At 46.7% G+C, this 26942-nt stretch overlaps 1 protein-coding gene across 6 annotated transcripts in view; it reads left to right on the top strand.

The window, feature by feature from the left end:
* Positions 1 to 26942, top strand: part of PPFIA3 (PPFI scaffold protein A3) — a 104998-nt gene that overhangs the window by 20923 nt on the left and 57133 nt on the right. For all 6 annotated transcript variants that reach the window (XM_088443048.1, XM_088443044.1, XM_088443045.1 and 3 more), the window contains one exon: positions 15562 to 15663. Coding sequence is in view for 5 of the 6 variants with exons in the window: in XM_088443044.1 (XP_088299170.1) it covers positions 15562 to 15663 (102 nt within the window). In the remaining variant the exon portion in view is untranslated. The remainder of the gene's footprint in view (positions 1 to 15561; positions 15664 to 26942) is intronic.

Here is a 26942-nt window from a genome sequence, read left to right as displayed (position 1 = left end):
GAAAGATCTGTTCACAAACCATGTTTTCATTGGACGGTTTGTCCATTGAAATAGAATCTGCACAATTCAGTTGTTTTCAACTACTGAGCGATCAAATGTTCAGTCACATATCTGAAAGATATTTCCAATTAGATTGCATCGTGCATGTTGAAGTTTGTCCCTCTGGTATTATGAGGTAAAATGTTATTCTTGCAGGGCATCACACTAAAGCAATTGTGCAAATATTGAGGAGCACTATTTAATGATCGTTTTTAAGCTGAATAAAGACCAAAAAGTGAAAATCCCCTTTTTATACTCCATCATAAAAGCCATTTATTTGTGTACAACACCGCTGCCTCGCAGCACTGGCGTCATAAGTGCAGTTCCTTGAAAAAGTACCTAGGCAGGTACGAAACGCATTGGACCCCTGAGATAGTGTGGAGGAAGAACAGTGGAGCATTACTGGACTACAACTTGACGATCTTCCTGACTTGCTGACGTCATCCTGTGCCGCTGCTCACAACCACCGCTAGCCCACTTACACTTCGTGCAGCTTCCTGTGCAGTGCAGGCGATTCAACACGCTGCCAGCACTAGAAGCCACAGATTAAGGTAGGGACAGCTAGGTCACATTGGATTCAACATACCATTGCACGCTTGCTTGGACCTGCCATCAATTTTTCCTAAAAGAGCTTAAACATATGGTTTCAGTGTTTTATGTTTGTTTGTTTGTCCATATAATTTTTTTTATTTTTTTATTTTATTTTTTTATTGTTCAATTTTTGTTTGTTTTTTTTGTTTTCCTTGATCTAGTTTTAACAAGCGCTCGTTTTCCCTTTCCATCATAAAAGCCATTTATTTGTGTACAACACCGCTGCCTCGCAGCACTGGCGTCATAAGTGCAGTTCCCGACCAAGACCCTCTCTGTGTGGAGATTGTGTCCCTGATTCAGAGGTGCATGTAGTTGACCGATGTTTTTTTTGTACGGCATCTGTGTCTGAGTCGCTCTTCGATTGTCTGCACACAGAGACGCAGCACGAATCGGACACAGTGTCCGTTTCTGGGAGGTAACGGGATGGCGAAACCGACGCGGGTGAGACACTGACAGCAGCTGCGCTTAGTGGCGCACAGCTGCTCATGCAGGAGACCATACTATGGCCCATTTATCAACAAGTGTAAAGCATTTTAACACTCATCACTAATGAAATTTGTGCCTCTGCTATTTATCAAATATTTAAATTTTTTTTATTTTTTTTTATGTTCCCTTTTCCTTTTCCCCGTTTAAATACATAGTTACCTGCATTTTATTATTTTTTTTCTTTTTACTGCTCGTTGCGTTTATGTGGACTCGCTAGATCAGGCAGCTTTTATTCAACGCTGGCGAGCAGTCAGTGGCTTCCATGTTGCCTCCCATCATTTTTGCAGCGACTCCGTCACCTAGGCAAATAGCTTGGAGCCGCAAATAGCTTGTCTGTGCATGGTGTTGGCCGTGTTGTGTGATAGCTGAGTTTAGATGACGTCCTCACAAACACACCGTGTATGCTCCAGCTTCCCGGCACTCCTGCTTTATTCCAGCCACTCCCACTTCGTTCTGGGCACGCCTCCTTCCTTCGTCGGCACAGACAGCCACTGAAAAACAGCGCTGCCTGCGTGAACATCGCCACTGCTCGCCGACAAGCAAGACAATGTTAAATAAAGTAAAAAAAATACACAAAGCACCGCGTCGTTGAACAGCGCAAATTAACAGAAGAAATTAGACTTGTTGATAAATGGGCCCCTCAGATGGAGAAACCTGCCACAGGGCTGCTGCAAGTTGCGATGGTGCATCAAAATGGCCCCTATTGACAGGAATGTACTGGCTTATAGACGCTGCAAGTGGGCGTCTCCATTGTTTAAAAATCGGAGTGGCATTAGCATAACGAAGCAGACGCGAATGCGGCAATTGGTGCCGACGCATCCATGGCCATCTCTGAATAAGGTCCTGTATATTCTCCTGGTTGTTTGGGTTTCCAAAAACCATTTGTAGTTATTGGCGACTGACTGAATACAGATATGGCCAGGTATATATCTGCTGCTGGTGCGGTGAATCGCGCCACGCATAGCGCGAGATGGCACCCATGGGTGGATACGTGCACTGCGTACGTGATCGGGCCTCCATAGGAATGCATGGTGCGATCGCAGTGAGATGCAGAGCGTAGTGCATGCAAGCACGGGGAATCGCATGGCGCAGTGTGTGCGCATGTTTGTGGCGTGGTCAGCCACAATGTAACTGGGCACATATGTACGTACCCAGTGTGTGCTTCTGTGTTAGGGAATTTGCACTTTAAACAATGGGGCAGGAACTGATAATACAATAAGAGACAAATAAGTATTTGATATACAGTCCCTTGCAAAAGTATTCACCCCCCTTTTGCGTTTTTCATGTTTTGTTGCCTCCCAACCTGGAATTAAAATGGATTGTTGAAGGTGTGCATCATTTCATTCACAGAACATGCCTACAACTGTGGAATTGTGTGTGTTTTTTTTTTTTTTTTTTTTTTAATATTGTGAATCAAACAACATTTAGGACAACATAACAGAAAACTTCAGTGTGCATAACTATTCACGACCCTAAAGTCAGTACTTTGTCAAGCCACCTTTTGCAGCAATTACAGCTGAAAGTCACTTTGGATAAGTCTCTATGAGTTTGCCACATCTTGCCCCTTCCTCAAGGCAACATTGCTCCAGCTCCTTCATTTTGGATGGTTTCCGCTTGTGAACAGCAATCTTCAAGTCTGACCACAGATTGTCAATTGGATTGAGATCTGGGCTTTGACTAGGCCATTCCAACACATTTAAATGTTTCCCCTTAAAACACTCGAGTGTTGCTTTAGCAGTATGCTTCGGGTCATTGTCCTGCTGGAAGGTGAACCTCCGTCCCAGTCTCAAATCACAAGCAGACTGAAACAGGTTTTGCTCAAGAATATCCCTGTATTTAGCACCATCCATCTTTCCCTCGACTTGAATCAGTTTCCCAGTCCCTGCTGCTGAAAAACATCTCCACAGCATGATGCTGCCACCACCACCATGTTTCACTGTGGGGATGGTGTTCTTGGGGTGATGGGATGTGTTGGGTTTGCGCCAGACATAGCGTTTTCCTTGGTGGCCAAAAAGTTAAATTTTAGTCTCATCTGACCAGAGCACCTACCTTCATACATTTAGGGAGTCGCCCACATGCCTTTGGGCAAAGTCAAATCGTGTCTTCTTATTTTAATCACTAAGTAATGGATTTTTTCTGGCCACTCTTCCATAAAGCCCAGCTCTATGGAGTGTACGGCTTATTGTGGTCACATGCACAGATACACCAGTCTCTGGTGTGGAACTCTGCAGCTCCTTCAGGGTTACCTTTGGTCTCTGTGCTGCCTTTCTGATTAATGCCCTCCTTGCCGGGTCTGTGAGTTTTGATGGGCGGCCCTCTCTTGGCAGGTTTGTTGTGGTACCATGTTCTTTCCATTTGATGACGATGGATTTGATGGTGCTCCGGGGGATCATCAAAGATTAGGTTATTTTTTTATAACCCAACCCAGAATTGTACTTCTCAAGAACTTTGTCCCTGACTTGTTTGGAGAGCTCCTTGGTCTTCATGTTGTGATGCCTCATGCTTAGTTGTGTTGCAGCCTCTCATTTCACTTCACCAAATTAGACTATTTTGTGCAGATCCATCATGTAAAATTCAGATTAAAAAAATAAATGAATTACAGGTTGTAATGTAACAAAAAAGGTAAAAAGCCAAGGGGGGTGAATACATTTGCATAGCACTGTATATTCACTCAGCAATATCAGAATTGTCCAGCAGGGGGGCTGTCCTCCGTCTGTCACATTGGCCTGCACTGTTTGACCACCCCTCACAAAAAGCATGCTGGTTGGTTCATTGGCTTCTGACCAAATTGACCCGTGTGTGTGTGTGTGTTATGGAGCATGGATTGTTGGCAGCACTGGTGAGGGACAGAGGTGAATGCCTAGATATTCTCTGTAAAGTGCTGCGTTATATATAATAAATATATATATATATATATATATATATATATATATATATATTTAAGAAACTATTAATGAATAAATAAAATATACACATTGATGTATTCACACACAACCTACATGCAGGACATCTGGTCACAGACTGCTGTTACTTGGCTGCACTAGGAAACCAATACATACTGTAACTGCGATTTTGGCAGGACCATCCACTTCTCAAACTCTGTGGTAGGGCAGCAGAAGCTAAGGCCGGGGCATGGTCTGGTCGTAGGCAAGTGCTTTGTTTGTGCCGATGTGGCAGTCTGTGGCGCTGCCAGTATCTGCATGCATTTCGATCACTTTGGGCCTGATTCATTACCGATTACACACGCAATGGGACGATTGTTGCATTCTGCGTATGCATTGCAATGCGCCTGCGTGAACCGGCCACTGTGATCGCAGTGACCATGCAGACCCATCTCAGAGGGATTGACGGGAAGTGCCGTTTATGGGAGGTGATGGGGGGTGGGTGGTCGGAGAAACGCAGGTGTTTGCACGGCGTTGCAGGGGCGTGCATAAATTATCCACTGCGATGCCGTACGCAGCCTGAGTACTCATAGCGTGCGATGAGGTTAGCAATTCCTGAGTGAGGTCAGAGCTTGTGCAAGTGTGTGTGAGGCTGCGATGGTACTCGCTGTTACCGATGGTTTCGCAGTCTTGCCAAACATTAGGGATGTGTGTAAGGTAAAGTGGGCGTCCTTAGGTTGTGTTGCGGCGGCATAGCGATCGCAGTGGATTAGCATGCTATCGCAGTGAGACGTAATGAATCAGGCCCTATGTTAGCATCTCATGCTGGTACGTGCAGTGCCATAATCACTCGCGACTGGCATGTAACCTCATTACGGGCAGAACAATGTTCCTCGGGGGGCAGTGGAGTTTCCTGCAAGTGCTGATGTGCAGAAGGCCCACCATCTCTGCTTTACCATCCATTGTGCTATAATGTAGGTGCCTTTTATGATTGTATTGGCACTTGGTACCAAGTGCCGCCGTTTCTGTGCACCCTGTATTAAGTGGCAGTATTTAGCATCAGCAGTTTGCAGAGGGAGAGATGATTGTCATGTTTACCCCATAATAGAGTTCTATTCTGTATAGCCAATGTATTTCCGCAAGTAGGATCAGCCTGATAGACTGAGTTCCAGGACTGCAGCCCAGGTATACCGCAGACTAAAAATAGTCCTGTAGCCACAGGCTCCATTGTGTATTCTCCGGACCTGAATATGAAGTACGTGGGAAGATTAGGTGAGCAGTATGTGCGCTCTGCATGGTAATGACTTTGCTTGCCGTTTGGCGTTCTGGTTCGGAGGACTGAAATGCCTTATCCTAAAACAGACATTTACATCTTAAAATGGAGAATTTTTAAAAAGGTGATTTTTATTTTTTTTCCACACGTTATATATCCGTTATTTTAAATATTTTACTTTGGAATTTGCAACTTTCCATAGTGCGTTTATTTGCTCCCTCACTCAGGCCTCCGCATTTGTAAAACATTTAGGGGTCTATCAGGGGTATACAATATGGGAGCGAAAAGTCCGTACTGGACTTTTCGCTCCACATCGGAGATTTTCCTGGGATAAAGTATCGGGCGCGCGCCCGCTTTATCCCCATATTCAATTTGAAAGCTACGAAAACGGGACCCAGCGAAGTAGGATCGGCGAAAAAAAATGAAATTTACCTGGAATAAATTGTAGGTCTCCCCTAAAACTGTAAAAACATGGGGGATCACTACGGGTACCCCCGTTTTAGCCTGTAAATGAAAGTCGGGGATTGAAATAGCGGCTGCAGGTGTTTTTTCCCAACATTGAAGAAGTGATGCAGAAGAGCACTTAGGTTTTTTTTTTTTTAAGTGGTCCCATCAAATTTGGGGTACATGAAAATGGGTACTAGCATATTTTTAAGTCCCTAAAGTCCTTATTTAAAAATTCTGCAAAAATGCACCTGCCGCTAATAGCCTACTCTAGAATACACCTGCCGCATACTTGCAGAATAGCCCTGAGCCTATTTCCCTATTTTTAAACTATTTTTTTCCCTTTTTTTTTTTTTTTTTCATCCCAAATTTAAAAAAAAAAATTTGGGGTGTCCCTATTTTTTTTTTAAACTTTTTTACACCGTTTATTTTAAAATGTCATTCTCAGGGGTGCAGGCTATTTTTTTTAAGCCTGCACCCCTAAATCCCAATTCTGCACTTTTTTTCGCCACCTATTCAGTGGTGAAAAGTTATCGCTGTTTTTTTTTCAAAGACTTTTCGAACCTACAAAATGTCTTTGAAATTGAATACGGTGTAAAACCAAAACCAGCGAAAATGACGTCATCGGTGCGAAATTGTCGCAAAAACTGACTTTTCGCTCCATATTGAATACCTCTATATGTACTAAGCAGTGATAAGAGACAGAGAGAAAAGTGATAAGAAAGTGATAAGGTGCCAGCCAGTCAGCTCCCAACTGTCATTTTTCAAACACAGCCTGTGAAATGGCAGTTGGGAGCTGATTGGCTGGCATCTTATCACTTTTCACTCTGTCTTTTATCACTGCTTAGTACATAGACCCCTTAGTTTTGTTTTGTGTCCTGTGTTCACCTATAAAAGCACTGACCTATGTTAGGGCCTCGTTTATCAACAAGTTTTATCATTAAAGAGTGATAAAACTCGTTGCGTCTGACAAATGGTGCTCCAGCCCCCAACTGTCATTTTTCAAAATATAATAAAAAATAAATTGTATATACAGCCATGGCCAAAGGTTTTGAGAATGGCACAAAGTTTGCTGCTTCAGTGTTTTTAGACCTTTTTGTCAGATATTTCTATGGTATACTGAAGTAACATTACAAGCATTTCATAAGTGTCAAAGGCTTTTATTGACAATTACATTAAGTTTATGCAACGAGTCAATATTTGCAGTGCTGACCCTTCTTTTTCAAGACCTCTGCAATTCGCCCCGGGCATGCTGTCAATCAACTTCTGGGCTACATACTGACTGACTGGCCACCCATTCTTGTCTAATCAATGCTTGGAGTTTGTCAGAATTTGTGGGTTTCTGTTTGTCCACACACCTCCTGAGAATTGACAACAAGTTCTCAATGGGATTAAGGTCTGGGGAGTTTCCTAGCCATGGACCCAAAATGTTGATGTTTAGTTCCCCGAGCTTATGGCAAGGTGCTCCATCATGCTGGAAAAGGCATTGTTCATCACCAAACTGTTCTGGGATGGTTGGGAGAAGTTGCTCTTGGAGGATGTTTTGTTACCATTCTTTATTCATGGCTGTGTTCTTAGGCAAAATTGGAGTGATCCCACTCCCTTGGCTGAGAAGCAACCACACACATGAATGGTCTCAGGATGCTTTACTGTTGGCATGTTGGTTTTAGCCAATCCCTTTCGTCTCCATGTAGAGCAACCTACGAGATTGTAGCTGTCATTTTCTAGACAGTACTGGATGGATGATAGCTAGGATGTGATTGGGTGCTCCTCCATTTGTTGCTTTTTAGAAGCTATAGTAATCAATCCAACACTAATCACAAGAACATTCTCAGGTCTAGTGGTAGATGTACTAAGCCGTGGAGAGAGAAAGAGAAAGTACCAACCACTCAACTCCTGTCACTTTACAGGCTGTATTAGAAAAATGACAGGAGCTGATTGGTTGGTAGGTACTTTGGCCCTGATTCAGAGCCGGACGCTTTGACAGAGCGCTCGCTCTGCATCAGGGCCGTCCTTCTCTTTTTTTTTAGAGCGGCCTCCTGGCCGCTCGCATAGCTGTGGGTTACCACCCACAGCTATAGCGAGCGTCCAAAAAGATGGTCGCGATGGCCAAGACCATCACGACCATCGGGCTTGCGACGAGACCCTTGTGGTAGGGTCTCGTGGCCGCAAGCCCTGGAGTGCTTTTGGTTCTATCGGAGCCAAAAGCACTCCCACTGACATCACATCGTTCGCGTTTCCATGGGAACTAGGCCCATGGGAATTAGGCCCTTTATCTCTCTACAAGGCTTAGTACATGTATCCCCTAATGCTTCAGGTCTAATGTGTAATCATCCTGTGGTGAAGTGCCTTCTGACAAAATGCACCCTAGTGTTTGTGTGGCAGGCTACTGGCAGGGCATTCAGACTGTAATCTCCAATGTGGCAGGGGCAGCTGTGAATCAGTTGATATTCTCTAGACCGAGAGTTCTATCTAATGTAGATTTAAAGTTCTTTTACAGTGTGTCGCTGGATTTCTTTTTATCCATAATGAAAAAAAATAATTTCATTCAACTAAAATATTACATGCTTTTAAAGTAAAACCCTAGTTGCTATTGGCGATAACCTTTTACATTCGCACCATTCAATTGTTTGCGCCAGTTTTTGCACTAAAAAAGATGACAGCCGGCATCTGATTGGTGTCTGGCAATACCTCCATTTTCCTATTGCATCAGTTTTTTGTTTTTTTTAATAAATGATACACAATACATGTTACTTAGCCAAGCATTTGCCACACACAATAGTAGTGACCAGTGGCGGCTCCAGAGGTGGGGCTGCAGCTAGTCCAAAATTCAAACGGGGGAGTCACACCAACTGCCTATTCAAATGCTGGCACTGGCAGTTGGTGTGACTCCCCTGTTTGAATTTTGGACTAGCTGCAGCCCCACCTCTGGAGCCGCCAATGGTAGTGACCCTTATACACTGTCCACAGTAGTAGTGCCCCCTATACAATGCCCACAGTATTGGTGCCCCTTATGTCATGCCCGCAGTAGTACTGCCCCTTATGTCATGCCCACAATAGTAGTGCCCCTATGCAATGCCCTCAGTAGTAGTGTGCCCCCTATGCAATGCCCACAGTGGTAGTGCCCCTCATACAATGCCCACAGTAGTAGTGCCCCCTATGCAGTGCCCACAGTAGTAGTGCACCCTATACATTGCTCACAGCAGTGCTCCCTATATATTGCCCACAGTAGTAGTGCCCATATGCAATGCCCTCAGTAGTAGTGTGCCCCTATACAATGCCCACAGTAGTAGTGCCCCCTCTACAATGCCCACACGGTCCCCTATACATTGCCCACAGCAGTAATTCTCGTGAGTGTCGGAACATTTATTATTTTTTGGGGGCAATATAATTTAATTTGGTCAGTGCACCCCACCCTCCTCCTCCTCCCTCTGTCCCTCCCCCTCTCCCTTTGTCCCTCCGTCGCAGCCAGAGGCAGGGACTGTGCATTTTAGCAATAGGCTGTACAACCCCTGCACTCCGGGAGGAGGTGTAATGTGCGGTCTTTTAACTTGCAGTGCAGGGGCTGTGCAGCCTTTTGCTGAAAAATCACGGCCCCTGACTATCCGAAGCCGCCGCTTTCCGTCCGCGGCTGCCACTCTATCAAATGTTTGGGGGGGAAGTGGGGGATGCAAGCCGCTCCCTTGCCCCCCCCCCCCCCTGTTCCGGCGCCTATAGTAGTGCCCCTTGTAGTAGTTCCCCCTTTACAATGCCCACACTAGTAGTGCCCCCTATACAATGCCCACGCATAATGGCAGACACACAAGCAGTACTTACCTGAATTCCCGCTCCTTCGCCCGCCGCCATCTGACCGATCCTCGTCCTTAGCACTGTGGGAGAGACGTCATGATGTCTCTCCCAACACCCACTGCGGGAGCTGGAGGGCAGTGTTCAGTAGTGAGCTTCTCTAGCTGCCGGGAGGGAGTCGCTGGGTGCCCGCTGGTAACAATCTCATTGGGGACCCGGCATATGGAGAAGGCAGAGGCGGTGCCTATGGGGTGACGCCCCTGTTCGACCACACTGGTCAAACATGCCTGGAGGTGGTCCTGAAATTTGCATAGCCTGTATAAAGGTGTAACTGACTTTGACTGCTGAGCTTGTCTTTCCTTTGTGCCTGTCCCCACCTTATTGTCTGGTGATGATCTTCTGATAATGTGACAGTTTGGTGGAACGGTGACTGGGGTTTATGTACTAAGCCTCGGAGACAGATAAAGTACTAACCAAGCAGCTCCTAACTGTCACTTTACAGGGTGTGTTTGAAGAATGACAGTTACGCTGGGTACACACTGGCCAATATAGGGCCGTATTCAATTAGAAGCGAAAAGTCGAGGTCCGTGAAAATAACGCCGATTGCAACTTTTTCGCCTGTCGGAAACTTATCTCCATATTCAATTCCATCTGCTTTTTGCGTACACGGAAAGTCAATGCAATGTAATGGTGCATACACACGGTCAAATTTTTCTTCAGATCTGAACGATAACGATTTAAAAAATCGTTCAGTCGTTCATATCTGAAGGAAAATCTGACATTTTGTCAGATGAACGATGCGCGTTCCCGATGGTCAGATAACGATATCTGACATCTGATGTGTTTGCAGCCAGACTTGGACGATTCCATTCATTTTAATGCAGTCAAAAGTCATTCAAATCTTTGGTAAAATCGTTCAAATCGTTCATCTGACAGATCTGACCGTGTGTATGCTCCATAATAGGCGAAATCTGACCGTGTGTATGCTCCATAATAGGCGAAATCTGACCGTGTGTATGCTCCATAATAGGCGAAATCTGACCGTGTGTATGCTCCATAATAGGCGAAAAAGATTTGCCTCTGAATAGCAGTGGAAAAAAAGTGAACATTTTTTATTTTGGGGTGCAAAGGTGGGGAAACCACTCAGAACCCTTGGGACAGCCCCCCAAAGGACAACTGCGTCCAAAAATTCCAGGGGAAAAAAAGTTAAGAACTCCCCAAAGAAGTACTTTGAATTTGGTGGTAAAAAAGCACAAAGTGGGGGAACAACTTCGCAAACTAACGAAATATGGTTCTGGGGGTGCTCTCTAAGAAGGCGGTCAAGTGTTTTTGGGATTACAGGTGCTTTTATGAGGGAGTAATTCCTCTATTTTTTAAAACTTCACTTAGAGACATTAAAAGAAGCTAGCACCCATTTTCAGAACCCCTAAATTTGGCAGGACTACTTAATTTCACCAAAGATTACTGCTTTATGCCCCGATTCTGACACCACTTTCCGCCTGTTCTGACTTCGCGTGTCGCCGTTTTCACGTCTTTTGGAATTGAATAGGGCACATAGCGGGATGTGCACGATAAGTTTCTGCGGCCAAAAGACGTGATGTAGGCGCAAAATCCGGCATGCAAAACTTTATCGCGGGTGCGCAACTAATTGAATATTGCCCATAGTGCTCATTCTAGCACCCTGCACCTGTCACAACCCATGTAGTTTCTCTTTCCTGCCTGGGGTGTCGCTGTCTGCTTTGGTGCTTCTAGCACACTCAGCTCATGCAACAAACTGCTGAGATACTGACCAGAGAGTGCTAGAAGCACCAGAGCAGAGAGCGACACCCCAGGCAGGAAAGAGGAACTGCACGGGTTGTGACAGGTGCAGGGTGCTAGATTGAACACTACCGATATATCGTACGTGCTTCGGCACATGTGTACCAGCGATATATCTGTGAACGACGTTGTACACAGACCTATCACGACGGCTGTGAACATTGTGCTTCATGTACACTTGCTGCAGAGACCACCGATGAGTGACATCACAACTGGGTGGGCACATGTAAGTGTATGCACTTACCAATTAGATAGGATGGTTTCTTCCAACAAAATATCCTCTGCGCATTTTCATACAGCCTGTCGCAAAGTGAAGCAGGGGAAATAGAAATTACATCTGCTAGAGAGGTTTTGTTTTTGGGATTCCTTGCTGTGTCTAATTGCTTGAAATGACAGATTTACCAATATTCTGCTTCTATAACTGGTTGTTGCTAAAAGCTATGGGTAATACACTCTCATTCATTTATCTCTCGTTCTTAAGGCTGGGATGTACTAAAGGAAAAATACGGTAAAAACCCAGTTTTCTGGGTTTTTACCGCATTTCCATATGTACTAAGCCCTGGTCGCACTTTTATCAGTGCAGAGGGTAACGCCAGAAAAACCTGGCATTACCCTATAGAAGCAGTCTATGGGCTTCTTACCGCACCCCGCTCCCTGACGCTTCGCCGCCGCCCAGCGCTGGCCCCCACTCGCCTGCTCTCCATGGCCGCCGGCCCACACCTCCTGGGTCCTCCGCCTCCTCCTAATCTTCTTCCGGGTGCAGGGAGGAGGAGGAGGAGGCTCCAGCAGGAAGCTGCTGGGGCTCGGAGGTGGCAGAGTCCCACGGAGACAGTCACCCGGCGTCGGCTGCTTCGCAAAGGGCAGCTCTTATCGCAACAGCTGTCCTTTGCGATACTAATCGCATATGTTAGTACATATGCGATTAGTAAGGTTGCGGTGACTGGCGGAATGGTCACTGCAACCTTAGTACATCCCGGCCTAAATATGCAATGCAGCTGTTATGTGGCCAGGATAACATTGCAAAATGCATCATTTGATGAATATTAAAAGTTACAGTAAATCTATTTTTGGGCCTGTGCATAAAATAGTTCTGAAAAGTATTCACCCCCTTTTGTATGTATTTGGGAAATTTTATACCTGATCCCCCACCAGAGGGTAAGAGCCAGAACGTCCTTTAGGCAGCGTAGACCTTGGGTCATCTGGGTAATGAGGGGCCTGGATTACCCTAACCAATTTTATGGGGGAGGGTTGTACAAATTTAGCAAAAGGGGGCTTCAAACCAGTATGTTGTATGTGGACCCCATTGGGTCTTAATCCGGCTCTACAAGATAATTTGTACTGTCAGTTAAAAAATATATATATAGATTAATTGGTTTAGAAAATATACAAATGACTGGCAATTCCTTTCAAGTATTCTGTTGACTAGGAAGGACCTAAACAGGTCCTGCTGGAGCAAACTGGTGTCTTCGGAGATCACCAATGTACAGTTAAAGGGCGTCAGGCAGAGAGGTGCACGCTTAGTGCACACAATGGTGGCGATTGCTTGGGCTGCAGCGCATATGCATAATAATCTGAAAGCCCTTACGGTGTATGCGTTACCCTGCATGTACACACAAATGCGCTGATGCCTATGGGGCCGCTGGCATTAGAAATGGGGAAGCAAATCCATGGGAGTTCCTGCGTGTTGACTGGGAGGTGGCATGAAGTGAACGCAAAAAAGGCAGTCTCATGGGCGCGTTGTGGGAGTGTCCCAGGCGTGTCAGCGAGAGCAGCTGCGTTCTCAGACACACAGCCGCAGCCACGGAGGTCATGTTTAGAGTTCAGAAGGAGACACTGCGTCTGCCATAGGCTGGTGCAAATGTCTATGATGAACGCGAAAAAGCGGCTGCAATAGCGTCCATCTTTGAATAAGGCCCACAGTGTTTTAAAATTATTTTAAAATAAATACATCTGTCTACGGTTGAGATTTATCAAATCTTGGATAGAAATACAGTACCAGCCAATCAGCTTACTGTAATTTATTAAACACAGTCTGTAAAGTGACAGAAGCTGATTGGTTGGTACTTTATCTCTCTCCAAGATTTGATAAATCTCCCCTTTTGAGAGGTCCCAGAGTTGGTTAGTGCATTTGCAACAAGAACTTGAAGATGGAAGAGGAGTAATTGAATTCTGACCAGTCCATAAAAGGAATTGAGAGATTATGGGAGAACTGTGACATTCTGAGGAAAAGGCCATCTTTGAATTATTAGCATTGTTGCTAGGAGGTCACTTTTTAGGGAGGGGCAGAGTTCTAGTTTTCCAGATGAGAGAAACTATATCCCGAGCACTCTACAAAACTGCTCTTTATGTGAGGTGAGAAAAGAAAAACCTTCATTAAAGAAAGAAAGCTCGCATAAGATGTTGCCTAAGGTTTGAGAGAAAGCTTTAACTCTTTGTGTGTGGGTTACTTAGCCGCCAGGTTCTGTAGTAGCCTCTGTGCAAATGACGGCAATTACCGTAATGATAAAATCACTTTTTTTTTTTGCTCTCACCCTTATAAAAAATGAGCGAATTTAGGCATTTTTTATCATGCGACCGTTGGGCTCTCTAATGGCACAAGGCAACTGGAGATCTACTACCGCTAGCCAGCTACATCTCAGAACGTTACAGTGAAATTCTCTTTTATTGGGGTAGCTGCGAAGACTTTTATGATTGTGTTAAAATACCAATATCATGTATGTTGCTCGGGTTTGTACTGGTTATTCCATCTTCTGAATAAAAAAAAAAAAATATATATATATATATATGACTAGCAAAGACAGTACATATTGCAGAGACTTCCTGTGAGTGACTGTGAGTTGTATATACATTGGTCACAGTGATTTTGTGTGACAGAAGGTGTGAATGATTATATACTGTCAGTGCAGAAAGCCACATGTTATACATTCTGACAATGTCAATATTTCACCTGTCAACATTTTTACAACGTTGACATTGTGTTGTCAACTTTGAGTGTCAACATTGTCAACCTTTTGACTACATCCCTGTTCTTACACATGAGTTTATCCATAATCTGGCATCAGAGTGTACTCTCTCCCTCTGTGTCTCCATTGCCTAGAGCAGGTGGTATTTCCAGAGCACAAGACGCCTTAGCCATGTCCAAAACCTCTAAGGTGCAGTTTATTTTGTCCCCTGGCCTCTAAGGTGCATGTGCATTATTCCCTGGCCTCTAAGGTGCATGTGCATTATTCCCTGGCCTCTAAGGTGCATGTGCATTATTCCCTGGCCTCTAAGGTGCATGTACATTATTCCCTGGCCTCTTAAGGTGCATGTGCATTGTCCTCTGGCCTCTAAGATGCATGATCATTATCCCTTGGCCTCTAAGGTGTGTGTCCATTGCCATCTGGCCTCTAAGGTGCATGCTCATTTTCCCTAGGCCTCCTCAGTAACAGGTGATGTAGTCTATTTCCCAACACTTCATATTTCTTAATTCCCACATCTATACTTTACCTGCTTGTCACTGCAAAGTACAGCTCCAATTCCTCTGTCACCTCTGATATACCTGTCAGAATGCCATTGTGTTATTGTGTCCTAGACACCTACCACACCGCACATACCCAAATCACTATATCCACCAGCGCGTCTGGCAGAGAGTTGTCATACAGAGTTGATGACGAGCCATTTTCTATAGCTGGCAAATGTCATTGCAGGAGAGTTAAAACGTACAGCTGAAAAGCATGTATTAACCCCTCACATGAAAGGGTAAACAAGGAGCATTTTGAGGTCCCTGGTTACACAAAGCAAGCAGTGTGCTCACGGGGGTCTGCTCAGGGCTTTCACTCACTCCCCCGGGAGCCTGCTGAGACGCAGGTTACACAAAGCAGCTACTGTGCGCTTACTGCTGCTTTCACGTCCCTTTCTCACCTTCCTGCAACTGGCAGAAACTTCACTTCTTCCCCCCTCCACCAGCTTCTCTTTAAGCCATTTTAAACTTTGTCTGCTCCACGTGGGGACTTTACGTTTTTACTTTAGCTAAAAAAAAAAAGTCAAATCATTAAATCGTCACTCCTGAAAGCAGCGAGAGTCCTTTGGGTAGGAGAGGTGTTGGCTCCGACGTTTTAGATCTTGGAGGGAATGAGATGGGTGTTCCCGGAGTCTACACATCTGTAAGCAGTTTATCGAAGTATTGTGCATTGTTTTTGCTGGTTTTGTTCTTACACTTTATTGTGCTGGTGTAACACATCTTCTGGTTTCGTTCCGCAGGAGTTTGCGGCCCTCACTAAGGAGCTGAACCTGTGCCGAGAGCAGCTACTGGAGCGAGAGGAAGAGATCGCTGAACTGAAGGCGGAGAGGAACAACACTCGGGTGAGTGTGGAGATAACATTGGGAGTGACTGGAACAAGAAGAAAAGAGGGGTGGCCAGTCTGGGGAGGGGGGGGGGCTGGCTCTAGCCTCTCCTCACTCCGCACCCATCCGATTTTTGGGTTGGCAATATTCTCAGGTATGCAGGTGTCGGGGAAGGGGTACAAAAGTGTTGTTTATTTGAAACTTGGATTAAAGAGCTACGTAACTAAAGTACTCATAAGTTGTACACAATGGCTAATAATAATCACAAATCAATAAGTCAACATTTTCAGAGGTGAAGAGATGATTATAATGGGAGATATTTTTCTGCACACGGCAAACTCCCTGTCCGTAATCTCCCAACAGGAAACATTATCTGGCGCCCCAGTTACATGGCAAATGCAAATTAGATGTAATACTGTACCTCTACCGTTCTGCCAATGGGATGCAGTTATGAGAACAGCGGGCGCAATGGCGCCGGTCTAAATCCCGACAGGGGAAGCCTGACAAGTGACTTAAGCTAGGCGTCGAAATACCGACGCCTATCTTACTCCCGACGCCGGAATACAGGAGGACATGTGCCCAAACGAGGCAAATCTGGGGCGCCCTTACTATTAGCTGCGGGGGGCGGGGTAGATCTAGGCAGCTTAGCTGGGTTAGGGTTTGGTGAGGGGGGGGGGCTAGGGTTGGGCACCCCTAGGGGGGAGGGTTAGGCACTAATGGGGGAGGGGGAGGTTTAGGCACTAACGGGGAGGGTTAGGGGGTGGGGAGGGTTAGTGTTAAGGTGGCCATACACGGTGAGATTCAAAAGTTGGTCAGATCAGTTGTACGATTTTCCCTTAAATTCTTCCCTTCAGATACAGGATGATTTGTATTTAAAATGCAACTTTCTACTTCAGGGTCCATAGGGGGTCCACAGGGTTGACCTTGGGGTATAGGTTGGGAACCAAATCCGGGCACCACGCAGTTAAAGCTTTTAGCTCCCAGGATGCACTTGGGTCCACTCTCCCTATAACCCCGCCCCCCAGCCAGAGGCACCTCAGTTTAAGTTGGTGCCCGGCCGGAGTCGGGTCACCGTTACTGCAGGGGGGCTGCTTAGCAGCCTCTAAGCTTAAAAGAGTTTTGTTTTATTATTTTTTTACTACTCTTCAGAGCGGCAGCATCAGACTGTCCAATGGACGTCTGAGCTGCCGCTCCTACACCCCGCCGGCGCTGCGACGCCAGTACAGATCTGGGGATCGCAGCGGGACCCCAGAGTCTGTACTAGCCGGGCTCTGGAGGAATCCCTGGGCTGCTGCCGGATCGACGGGGACAGGTAAGTCGCGTGGTCACCGCTTGCGGTGACCCGCGTGTACATGCAGCCTTATGCCTCCGGTCTCTGGGGACAGACCGGAGGCGCTAGCGGTGGCGGCGGGCTCCCCCTCCATGGAGGCATACCCCGCGTGTCCACAGCCCACCAGGGATTATAGCGGCAGCGGGAGCCGGCATCCCGGGGGGTTAATTGCTAGCCAGGGGAGGAAGCCTTCCCTGTCTAGCGGCTCCTCCCCTCAGCTCAGCGCGCCTTTCAATAATACAGTCTGGCGTCGCTGAGCTGCTTCCTCCGCGGGCCACGCTTCTTCTGAGGTCTCCAGCGGCCATTTTCTCTCTGTGGTGCTGCAGAACTCTTAGGATGTCAGTGAGCCCAGTCCCCCTGCGTACCTGGCCATTTTGGGTGAGTGTACACAGCGCTATAGCCTTCCCAGACACTGAATCTGGGCAGTTGAATGTAGCGACATTGTGCAGTATATTATATGTCATGCTTATGTATGTATATATATTTTTCTGCATTGTATGTGACTTATGCTAGTGCTGACTGTCTGCTTTTTCTCTCACCTGTCAGTGTATATCTATCCCTTTTCTTTATCTGCCCTAATACAGGTGTACCTGGGGTGGTTCTGAGACCTCACATATATATATTTGTTAATATCTGTGAGGTTTGTCACATACTGTTGCGTGCTGCACGTTGCCATATTTTAGATGGAACTGTGAGTTGCGTACGCTGATAATGGGTTCCTGCAGCTAATCTTAGCGTCAGTCAGGACCGGTATGGCGCTGCTTAATATTTCCGTCAAGATAGTCAGATATATCTGACCAGGAGATTGCACACGATACTGCACCCATTATTGCTATCCTGCAAGTCATAGCCTGCAGGAATTAGTGCGGAGGATTTTAACTCAGAAAGGTTTACGTATGCGGCACCATCTGGTGCCGGGCCCCTTGCACGACCCCCTTAAAGGGCGTTGTTTCTCAGGATCCTCTCCTTTGAGGATCGCCGGGCGGGCCCCATTGTCGTCACTCGCTTGGAGTTACTTCACCATACTGCCCTTTTGAACTCGGGGTATCTCGCAATTTCTTGCAATTTACCCCTGTGTCACAGACTATCGCTCCCTGCCGGGGTTTTTCACAGTACATGAATTACCTCCGATACCACATCGGTCTGTCATTCCCCTTGCAGGGATTACCACAACGGCCACCCTGGTGGATGTCGTTTTATACGAAATACTAATTGGCGTGATATACGCCCTGTGGTTACTGACCAGTGGCTCTGCCGTGAACTGGATGGTATATTCGGCTCTTTCCCTCTCACATGGGGGGGAGCCGATCTCAAGTATTATTATCCCTGCTTTGGGGCTGGTAGCCAGGCTCATTCTGGATATAGAGAATGTCGATCCTGCACCTGTATCATACATCTCCCGTTTTCTGCCCAGCGGGTGGATCTCATAGCGGGAGTCTGGCTGTCCCCAGATACGAGGAGTCACAAAGGCCTCCTGTTTCCCATTCCCTGAGGGTCCTCACAAGTAATGGAAATCCCCTTCTGGGATGGATTTGTATGTTAATCATCGGGTTACAGGCATTAATACGCCTCCCATCCCGGCCTGGACGGATTTTACGGATCCGTAGGTGGTAACTTTGCCTGAAATCAATGTACTCGTTTTCAGGGCCTGTTGCCCGTCCTACCATGGCCATCGCATGGTGATGCTTTTGTGACGTTTTTCCCCTCCAACACGTCTGAGGTTCAAATATCTTTTTGCCGCTCACAAAATATGCAGTGGTCATATGTGGGATTACCTCATGGGATGCCGGTCTTCTAACTTTCAGGGTTTCGGCGGCATCTGTATCCGCCGCAGTACCCTATGGCTGCGTTATGGGAAAGCAGAGGTGCACACTCCTTCCAGGGGGAAGTTCTTGTTTGGTCCCGACCTTGACAAGATCGTTGCATCATTGGCAGTATCACTAATGGGGAGATACCGTCTTTAGCTACTCCCACTACATTCGGACTAACTCTGTTAAGTCTTTTTGTCCTCAGGGTCAGCCTAAAGGCCTGTTTTTTCCTAGGCTGTCGGCCTCCACGGGGGCCACCATATCCAGTACCGAGCAGTCCTGGACTTCCGGACGACCCTGTTTCTACACCTGAGGATATACCCTCAGCCTGACGGGACAGGTCTACATCTGGGGAATTTCCAGAGTGAGGTACTGATTCTCAACGGCCTCTCATTACTCATGCAGCCTCCTCACAGGCATTGGTACACGGGCCCTTCTTCAGAACTGATCAGGGCCTTACAATCCCAGAAAGCTATACAGTCTTTGTGGTAAGCAGAGCTATTTCGGCCAACCTCACTATCTCAGTGAGGGACTGGTTGTTCTACTTTCTTTTTGGGGCGGTGACCGACTGGTCCTCCTTTGCCTATACTCTGTCTCAAATCCCTGAATCAGATTCCAACGGTGCCTTGACTCAGGTGGAATCGTCCATGCTCCATCATCCGATGTTTGGAACCTGGGGATTTTATGGTATATCCGAGTATTCAGGATACGTACCTACGGGTACATACAGAGCCCTCTCATCAGCATGGGTTCAGGTTTGCTGTGCCACAGCAACACTTGTAAGTTTCGGGCTCTGCCTTTTGGGGCTGTCCTCAACTCCACCGGGGTTTACCAGCTTTATGGATTTTCTGACAGTTCACCTGTTCAGTGTATCCGAATGCTCCTTTCTCTGGACGGTCTCCTACTTTTAGCAGGATCACCAAGGTACTTTACCGCCAGGTCAGGATAACCGGGGCTTCTTCTCGTCACAGAAAAGTCCTCCCTGCATCCCTCACAGGGTTTTCTTCATCTGGGAGCACTGCTGGATTCTCAGAATCTGAGAATTTTTCTGGCGTAAGACAAGATCTCCACTCTTCAACTTCGAGGGTGCGGATATCTACGCAGTCGACATATGTCATTACTCTTTGTGATGCGCGGTCTACCAGAGTGTGTCTACCTTTTGGTAGGGTGGAATGTGCTCAGTTCCATTCCAGGCCTTGCCATAATTGACTCCCCTCCAGATGGATCGAGTTTTTTCCATCGGATCACTGTTCGAACGATGATACTTTCTACGGAGGCGAGTTGGTCTCTGTCCGGGTGGCTATGGCCATCTCGTCCAGGGTGTTCTTTGCTAAAGACAGTGTCTGGTCCGCATTCATTTCGGGGCAGTTGGACGTCTGTCGCTTCTGCCCTGCCACTTACCTTGTTGATACTTTAAGCTGTCTTGGACTTTCACTCTGGCCTAACCCATTTGTCACGGTTAACCTGAATAGGTTCAGTCCGACAGTGTCACAACAGTGGCTTCCATCTAGGCAACACTGGTAGTTGGGTGGCAATGTTAGGAATGTCACCCATTCTGACATAGTCCAAGGGTCTTCTCCTGGCCAACTCTGCGGTGTTTATTCCCGGAGCTCTCCATTGGGAAGCGGGCTTCCTCAGCCGTCACGGCGTGCATCCCGGGGACTAGTCTCTTCTCCAAGAGAGGTTTCAACTCCTGGTGAGCAGAGGGGGCCTCCCTGAGGGGATTGATCCCCATGGCCTTCTGACTCGATCACACATTACCGGTGTTACAGTCCAGCTCTAGGAGTACTGAAGCTACCTTCAGTGACTCTTTGTCAGTGAAGTGGTCCTTCCACTTTGTGTACCTGTGTCCTCCGGTCTCCCTTCTTCCTCGAGGTCTTCGGAAGTTTAATTCGAGACGGAGGGGCTTTCCTTCTGGGGGCTCCAGGTCGTCCCAGACATCACTGGTACTAAGATTTTCGGAGTCTCCTCCTCGATGCTCCGTTCCTACTGCTTCACTATCTGGACCTGTTGTCTCAGGGTCCTTGTTTTTCCCTGGATCTGGATCGCTTGTCTTTAACTGCGCCCCTACTGTGGTCCTCGGGCTTCCCTGGCTCTGTCTTCATTGAGATGTTTAGAGCAGATAGGCCAGACTTTGCTGGGATCTGCCACGGACTGTGGCATACATAATTCTTATGGTATCGTACCTGTCGATACGATCCTCCGGTGTCCAGGATTTCCAGATATTCTGGCATTCCTTCCAGCTGGCTTGGGTTTCACCCTTGGCCTGGCCTTCCTGACAGTGCGGATCTCTACACTGTCGGTATGGTTAAGATATGGAATTGCTCCGCTCTGGTATCCAGTTCATCCTTTGGAGTGTTTTCTGGATTATGTCTCCACTTATCCTCCCTAGGGACTCCTGGGGAGTTAGTAGTGGTTCTTTGTTCCCTCCGGGGACAGTCCATGGAACCGCTGGTTGTGATAGCCATTACATGGTCTATTGTTTAAGCTCTCTCTCTCTCTCAGGGTGTTTAAATCAACCAGGAGAGTGTCTGAATGGGGAGCGTTCTCATGTGGCTCCCTCTTCTGGAGGGCATCATGTCAGGGTGTGAGTTGCTCTCGCCCTGTGTTTCTTCTTAAAGTGGTTTTTAGGTTCCATATTATTCTGGAACTTATGGTATGGCCATTCAGTTCCCAGTCCTCTCGGCTGTTGTGGCCTCATGGACTGTGGTCCGGCCTCTTTGGCTTTATGTGATCCGTTCAAGTTCCTTATGGTAAGCGGACTCCTTATTGGTGGTCTGCGGTTTCTGGTTTTAACAGGAAACGATGGCCGGCCTATAATGAAATGTTGACTGGATGGCCTCGTATGTCTTCCTCAGGGGCCTACCCATGGGTGGGCATTTCTGTCGTTGAGGCTTGTTTTTTTCTCGGGCCGTGTAACCCTCGTGGGCGGCTCGTCGTGGCGCCTCGGCTGTTTTGCCTTACTAGGTGTCCACGTGGTCTTCTGTCCATACCTTTTTAAGGTTCTAGGCATTGGTTTCCTTTGCCTCTCAGGATGCTTCCTTTTTGGCGACGGATTCTCCTCTCAGCACAGGAGCGTCCCCACCCTTGGTTGAACTGCTTTGGGACATCCCCAAGGTCAACCCTGTGGACCCCCTATGGACCCTGAAGTAGAAAACAAGAGATATGGTAAGAACTTACCTTTGTTATCTCTGTTTCTACGAAGTCCATAGGGTCCACAGGGCGCCCGCCCTGACGCACCTGGCTTCATATGGGCTGTGTTACTGGTCACCGGCTTCCCGTCTCCTTTTCTGTGAGTATGGTTCTAGAGTGTTCCAGTTTTCTCTCTCTTTTTCTCTCCTCCTCCGGCCTTTGGCTACTTACAATCTGAGGTGCCTCTGGCTGGGGGGCGGGGTTATAGGGAGAGTGGACCCAAGTGCATCCTGGGAGCTAAAAGCTTTAACTGCGTGGTGCCCGGATTTGGTTCCCAACCTATACCCCAAGGTCAACCCTGTGGACCCTATGGACTTCGTAGAAACAGAGATAACAAAGGTAAGTTCTTACCATATCTCTTGTTATTTCACAGAAGACCATACGATTTGATCAATCACATAATGTGTGTCAATTCCTACACAATCAGTTGAGATCTCTCTGCAAAACCATCTGATCGGCGATCCAACTAGACGACGGCGGGGACGCGCATCGGGGTCGCAGAAGACCCAAAATACAACTATTTTCAAATGATTGGTCTGTCCAACCTGTAGAAACTGCCCAGATCGTGTGATCAATCGTCCCGTGTATGGCCAGCATGTTTAGAAGCTGATTGGTTACTTTAGGCAACTTTTCCACTTGTCCTCTTTAGAAGGTTTAAAACCTCTCCCTCAATGGGTCAGAGCTGTAGAGACCCTTCTGTTGCTTCTGTGCTAAGCATGCGGCAATGGGGCACATTCATCATTGGGACAGCCTCTTATCAGATGCACTGTCCCGACATGTCTGCAATGATAAATTGCTCAGTTAACTCAACTGTTATCACTTTGAATAGCATCTAGAAATAATGTTTAGCTCTCGGCCTAGTGATTGGATCACTTCCTACTATGTGTGGTTGGAAGATGGCTAAACACACAGAGTCTGATTCAGCTTCAGACAGAATAGCTAAGCTGCTCGTCTGTGCTGATATGGTAATGCAGCGGGAGGCATCACATTCCCTGCTGCATTACCAATCCAAGCAGCGTTCTTCAACGCAGCATTGGGTACTTTGCGGGACATCGGCCGGCTAAGGTGACCCATGGGGTCACACAGCCGGCCACCGCAGTTGAGATGAAGAAGCCAGGAAATCTCCACCAGCCGACAGAGATCCTGGCTTCTCCCCCCCCCCCCCCTCCACAGCGGTGAGACGCCTCCGTTTCGGGGAATGGAGGGCATTGCCGCCCCCTCCCCGCCCCCATATGGCAGCAGACTGTCAATCACTGACAGTCTGCTACCAGTTTACATGTGGGCTCGCAGACCCGTTCTGCACATGCACAGAAAGGGCCATGGGCCTGCGCAGATTCCCGAACATCTGGAATCTGCGTTCAGCAGTGTGCGCTGGCGTGCACTGCTGAATTAGGCCCACAGACCGGGATGTACTAAAGGCTGAAATGCAGTCAAAACTGCGAAAACTCCCACTTTCAGAGTTGGGGCCGAATTTCCATATGTACCAAGCTCCGGAATGCAATACATTCTAGCGCTTGGACCTGGTGGATTATGCCATCTTTAGATGGCGTTACCCATTAGAAGCCTATGGGCCTCTTTCCGCAGTTCCCCCTGAGAGGTATCCAATCGGATCAGAGGGACTTCAGGGTCATAAACCCGTAATTCCTCTATCGCAAAGGATAGCTCTTATTGGGAGATCCGTCCTTTGCGATTTTCTAGGTACATACCGGCAATATTTTCAGTGGCAGAATGTACAGCACGATGCTTAGTACATCCCACCCACAGGCTGATGACAGTGCTCTTCCAGCCACATAATCTAGCATTCCCGTTAATGACCTTACCCATTTCTCTAGGACCACTCCCTGTCATTGTGGCTGTTTTGGGGCCATCCATGATACATAATTGCTCCGTATCGTCTGGGATATCCTAACATGCATGGCCAGGCTTTAGGTGAGCCATCATCTCTCGGGCGGCTGTGTATGTGCATATCTTCAGTAAATATTTATGGCAGGTGACGGCAAACGTTCTGTCATCCAATAAGGGTTATGCTTACAGACCCAAGGCCTGTAGTCATCCCGCTTGCCCTGGGGGGCATTTGGGGATGGGTAGGGGGAATTCCTAATCTCTCTGTTCATTCATGCACTTGCATGTGTATTATTTATTCAGTATGAAGGGTGACTTGTCATTAGCTTACCGATTACCTCAGAACTAGTAGTGCTATTGCTCTTTGTGCCTCATCCCTCAATGTCACCAGTTCCTAGAGAATTAATAGTCTGAATATTGGTTCAATATTTAAAATGATTCCCTCTATGTGCAGTAAATGGCTATATACATAAAAAACCTGCTACATAATGATAAAAAAAAAAAAGTTCTTGCAATGACATATTTTCATTATGAAAGATTTTAAGCCGCTCTTTACAAGGTGGTGAAAGGTACACTTATAGAGCTGAAGAGGGCTGATAAATGTCTGTCATTGTTTTGTCCACCCAGCCCATAAAACCCGTGCGCACTTAACCCAGTATCTGTAGAGACTGGTATGTCAGCCGAATGGTTAACACCCTTGTTTGAATACTTATGAGTGGGTGTTAAGAATATAAGTGATTATATAAGGACTTGTTTTTGTTTTAGGGGAGCCCACATGGTTTAATTCCTTTCTTTGCTTTGTCGATTTGTCCCGGGCGTCTCTTCCCTTAGGGCTGCTCACAAGCAGCTAAGATGGTGGGATATGTATTTGTCTTGTCTCAGAAGAAGCAGATCCCAGAGAGATTAGTGGGGAATGTCTGCACCGCTATGTTTGTATCACGTTGCCAGCTGGCTTCTCTTTTATCTAACAGTCTGGGTGCATACTGCACGCAGCACTGCAAGTGCCCTGACGTCAGCAGTCAGGGTCCCTCTGCCCCGTATAGTCATATTCAGGCCGCTTGAGCCCGGGGGGCTCCCGCCTCCAGGCCACACCTGATTTCTACCTGACCGGCAATTCATGTTGAAGTGGGGTTGACCAAAGATGGACGACCACATTAAGGGGTCTAGTTACTAAGCAGTGTTGGGAGACAGAGTGAAAAGTTATAAGGTACCAGCCAATCCGCTCCTAACTGTCATTTTTCAAACACAGCCTGTGAGATGGCTGTTAGGAGCTGATTGGCTGGTACCTTATCACTGCACTCTGGCTCCTAACACTGCTTAGTAACTAGACCCCTAAACGTTTCATTTCGGGGCATAAAACAATAGAAATGTGAATGAGAATGTTTGCAAATAATTTCTTATCAGTTTGTGCAATGTTGAAAAAAATTTGAGTCTCCTGTGCAAATAAGACGCATTTGAAGGTAAAAAGTCGCACGAAAATACGCTTGGCGCGACTAGAAGGGCTGTTTAGCGCGCAAGGAGGCTAGATGTATGCGGACCCATCTGTATGTTAACTTTACCATTGATACGTCAGTTTCTCTGTTATTTCCTATATTTCCTGTAGAAACTGTCAAATAAAGGATAATAATTATATTATTTTATTAGTGGAACTGAAAGCCCAAGTCTGCATTTCATCCTTGCAGGTCCAGCACACATGTAAGATAACGGTAGAAACGTTCCAGTGATAGACTATCGCTGGACACTGCTGCTATGTCTGGGCAGGCTGCCTAATTCTCCAATGGGTCCTAGTTATTAGTACAGTTTTTGCAAGAAAAAAAAAAAAAGTAACAATTTTTATATTCTGCCAAATTTCAAAATCCATCAAATCGATTTGTCCATATTGCAACCCAAATCCTATGTTGGCGCATTTCTAGAACCTTCTATTTAGTTAACTTTGCAGAAGGAAGATAACTCCAGTGTATTGTGTATAACAGCAACCCTGGGAATTACCTGCCTGCTATGCTGGTGTGTGAGGGTACTATGCATACTCCGTCATCCACCTTTCAGGTCCCTTTGCAAAATGACAGCCTGTTTACTGGTATTCACAGATTTATGCAAAGCTAGCGCTCCTGGCTGAACAATCGCATTCAGCGGGGGACACGGCACTAATTCTGTCAGTTCTCTCGCTGTGCAAATAGCCAAGCAACCTGACACGACTGAGAGAAGCGTGGTACCCGCAATGTCCTCATTTTGCTGGCCGCCTGCTATGGTTCCTGTTAATTAATCAGGAGCCATAGCAGGCAGTTTGGGACAGCTTTCAGCTGGATCTGGAAAGTACCACGTTGACGGTAATAAAAAAAAAAAAAAAAAAAGTCAGGATCCTGTACATTAACCAATAGTGCTGCTGTGACTGGTGCTTTTCTCTGACAGCGGCGTAAAGAGTTAACGGCCCGTGTGATGTACGCTGGCCTTTTTTCTCTTAGGTTGTAAGGAGGTTATAAATAAACACACTTCATGCCATGAAATAGTGCTGCATCAAATTGGAGGACGACGGAGGAAATTCCTGTCACAGTAAATGTGCATGACAATGTGCCGCCGGCAAAATAAGAGGACTTGGAGGCGCTTGCGTGTGTTGTCACTGTGAAATTACCTCAGCGAAGGATTATCAAACGCTGAGAAATGGAGGATCACACTAAGTGATCAGGCAGCAGTGTCAGGGCACAAATTTGACTGGGACGATTGGATTCTCTGTCTGGGGATGTCTGTGAAGTCTGGTGGTTTGGGGGTGACTCATCAGCGTAAATGGAAAGCTGTAATTAGCAACTAATACTTTACACACAGGGACTAATTTCACCGTATTCATTATAAACTATGAAAATATTTCCTTTTATAATCGATTTAAAATATGTAATTGTATTGCCTCTATCTATAATTAAATCATTCTATTCATAGTGATGTTCACAAATAGAGGGGGATGGAGACAGCAGGATGCCTCAGACTGATAATTATAAGGAGGAAGTAGCAGGGTCTCCCAGCAGCACAGAGGCTATAAGGAGATGAGTGATGTGTGAGAAAGGAAAGGGCTGCATGTGACAGGGACGGCCATCGATGTTAGTGGTCCGATGTTTCTCTACCATCGTTACCAG

Source organism: Taudactylus pleione, unplaced genomic scaffold, assembly GCF_031769625.1.
Source record: "Taudactylus pleione unplaced genomic scaffold, aTauple2 ptg000324l, whole genome shotgun sequence".
NCBI lineage: Eukaryota > Metazoa > Chordata > Amphibia > Anura > Myobatrachidae > Taudactylus > Taudactylus pleione.
The sequence above is the reverse complement of the archived record's forward strand: the minus strand, read 5'-3'. Positions and strand labels throughout refer to the sequence as shown.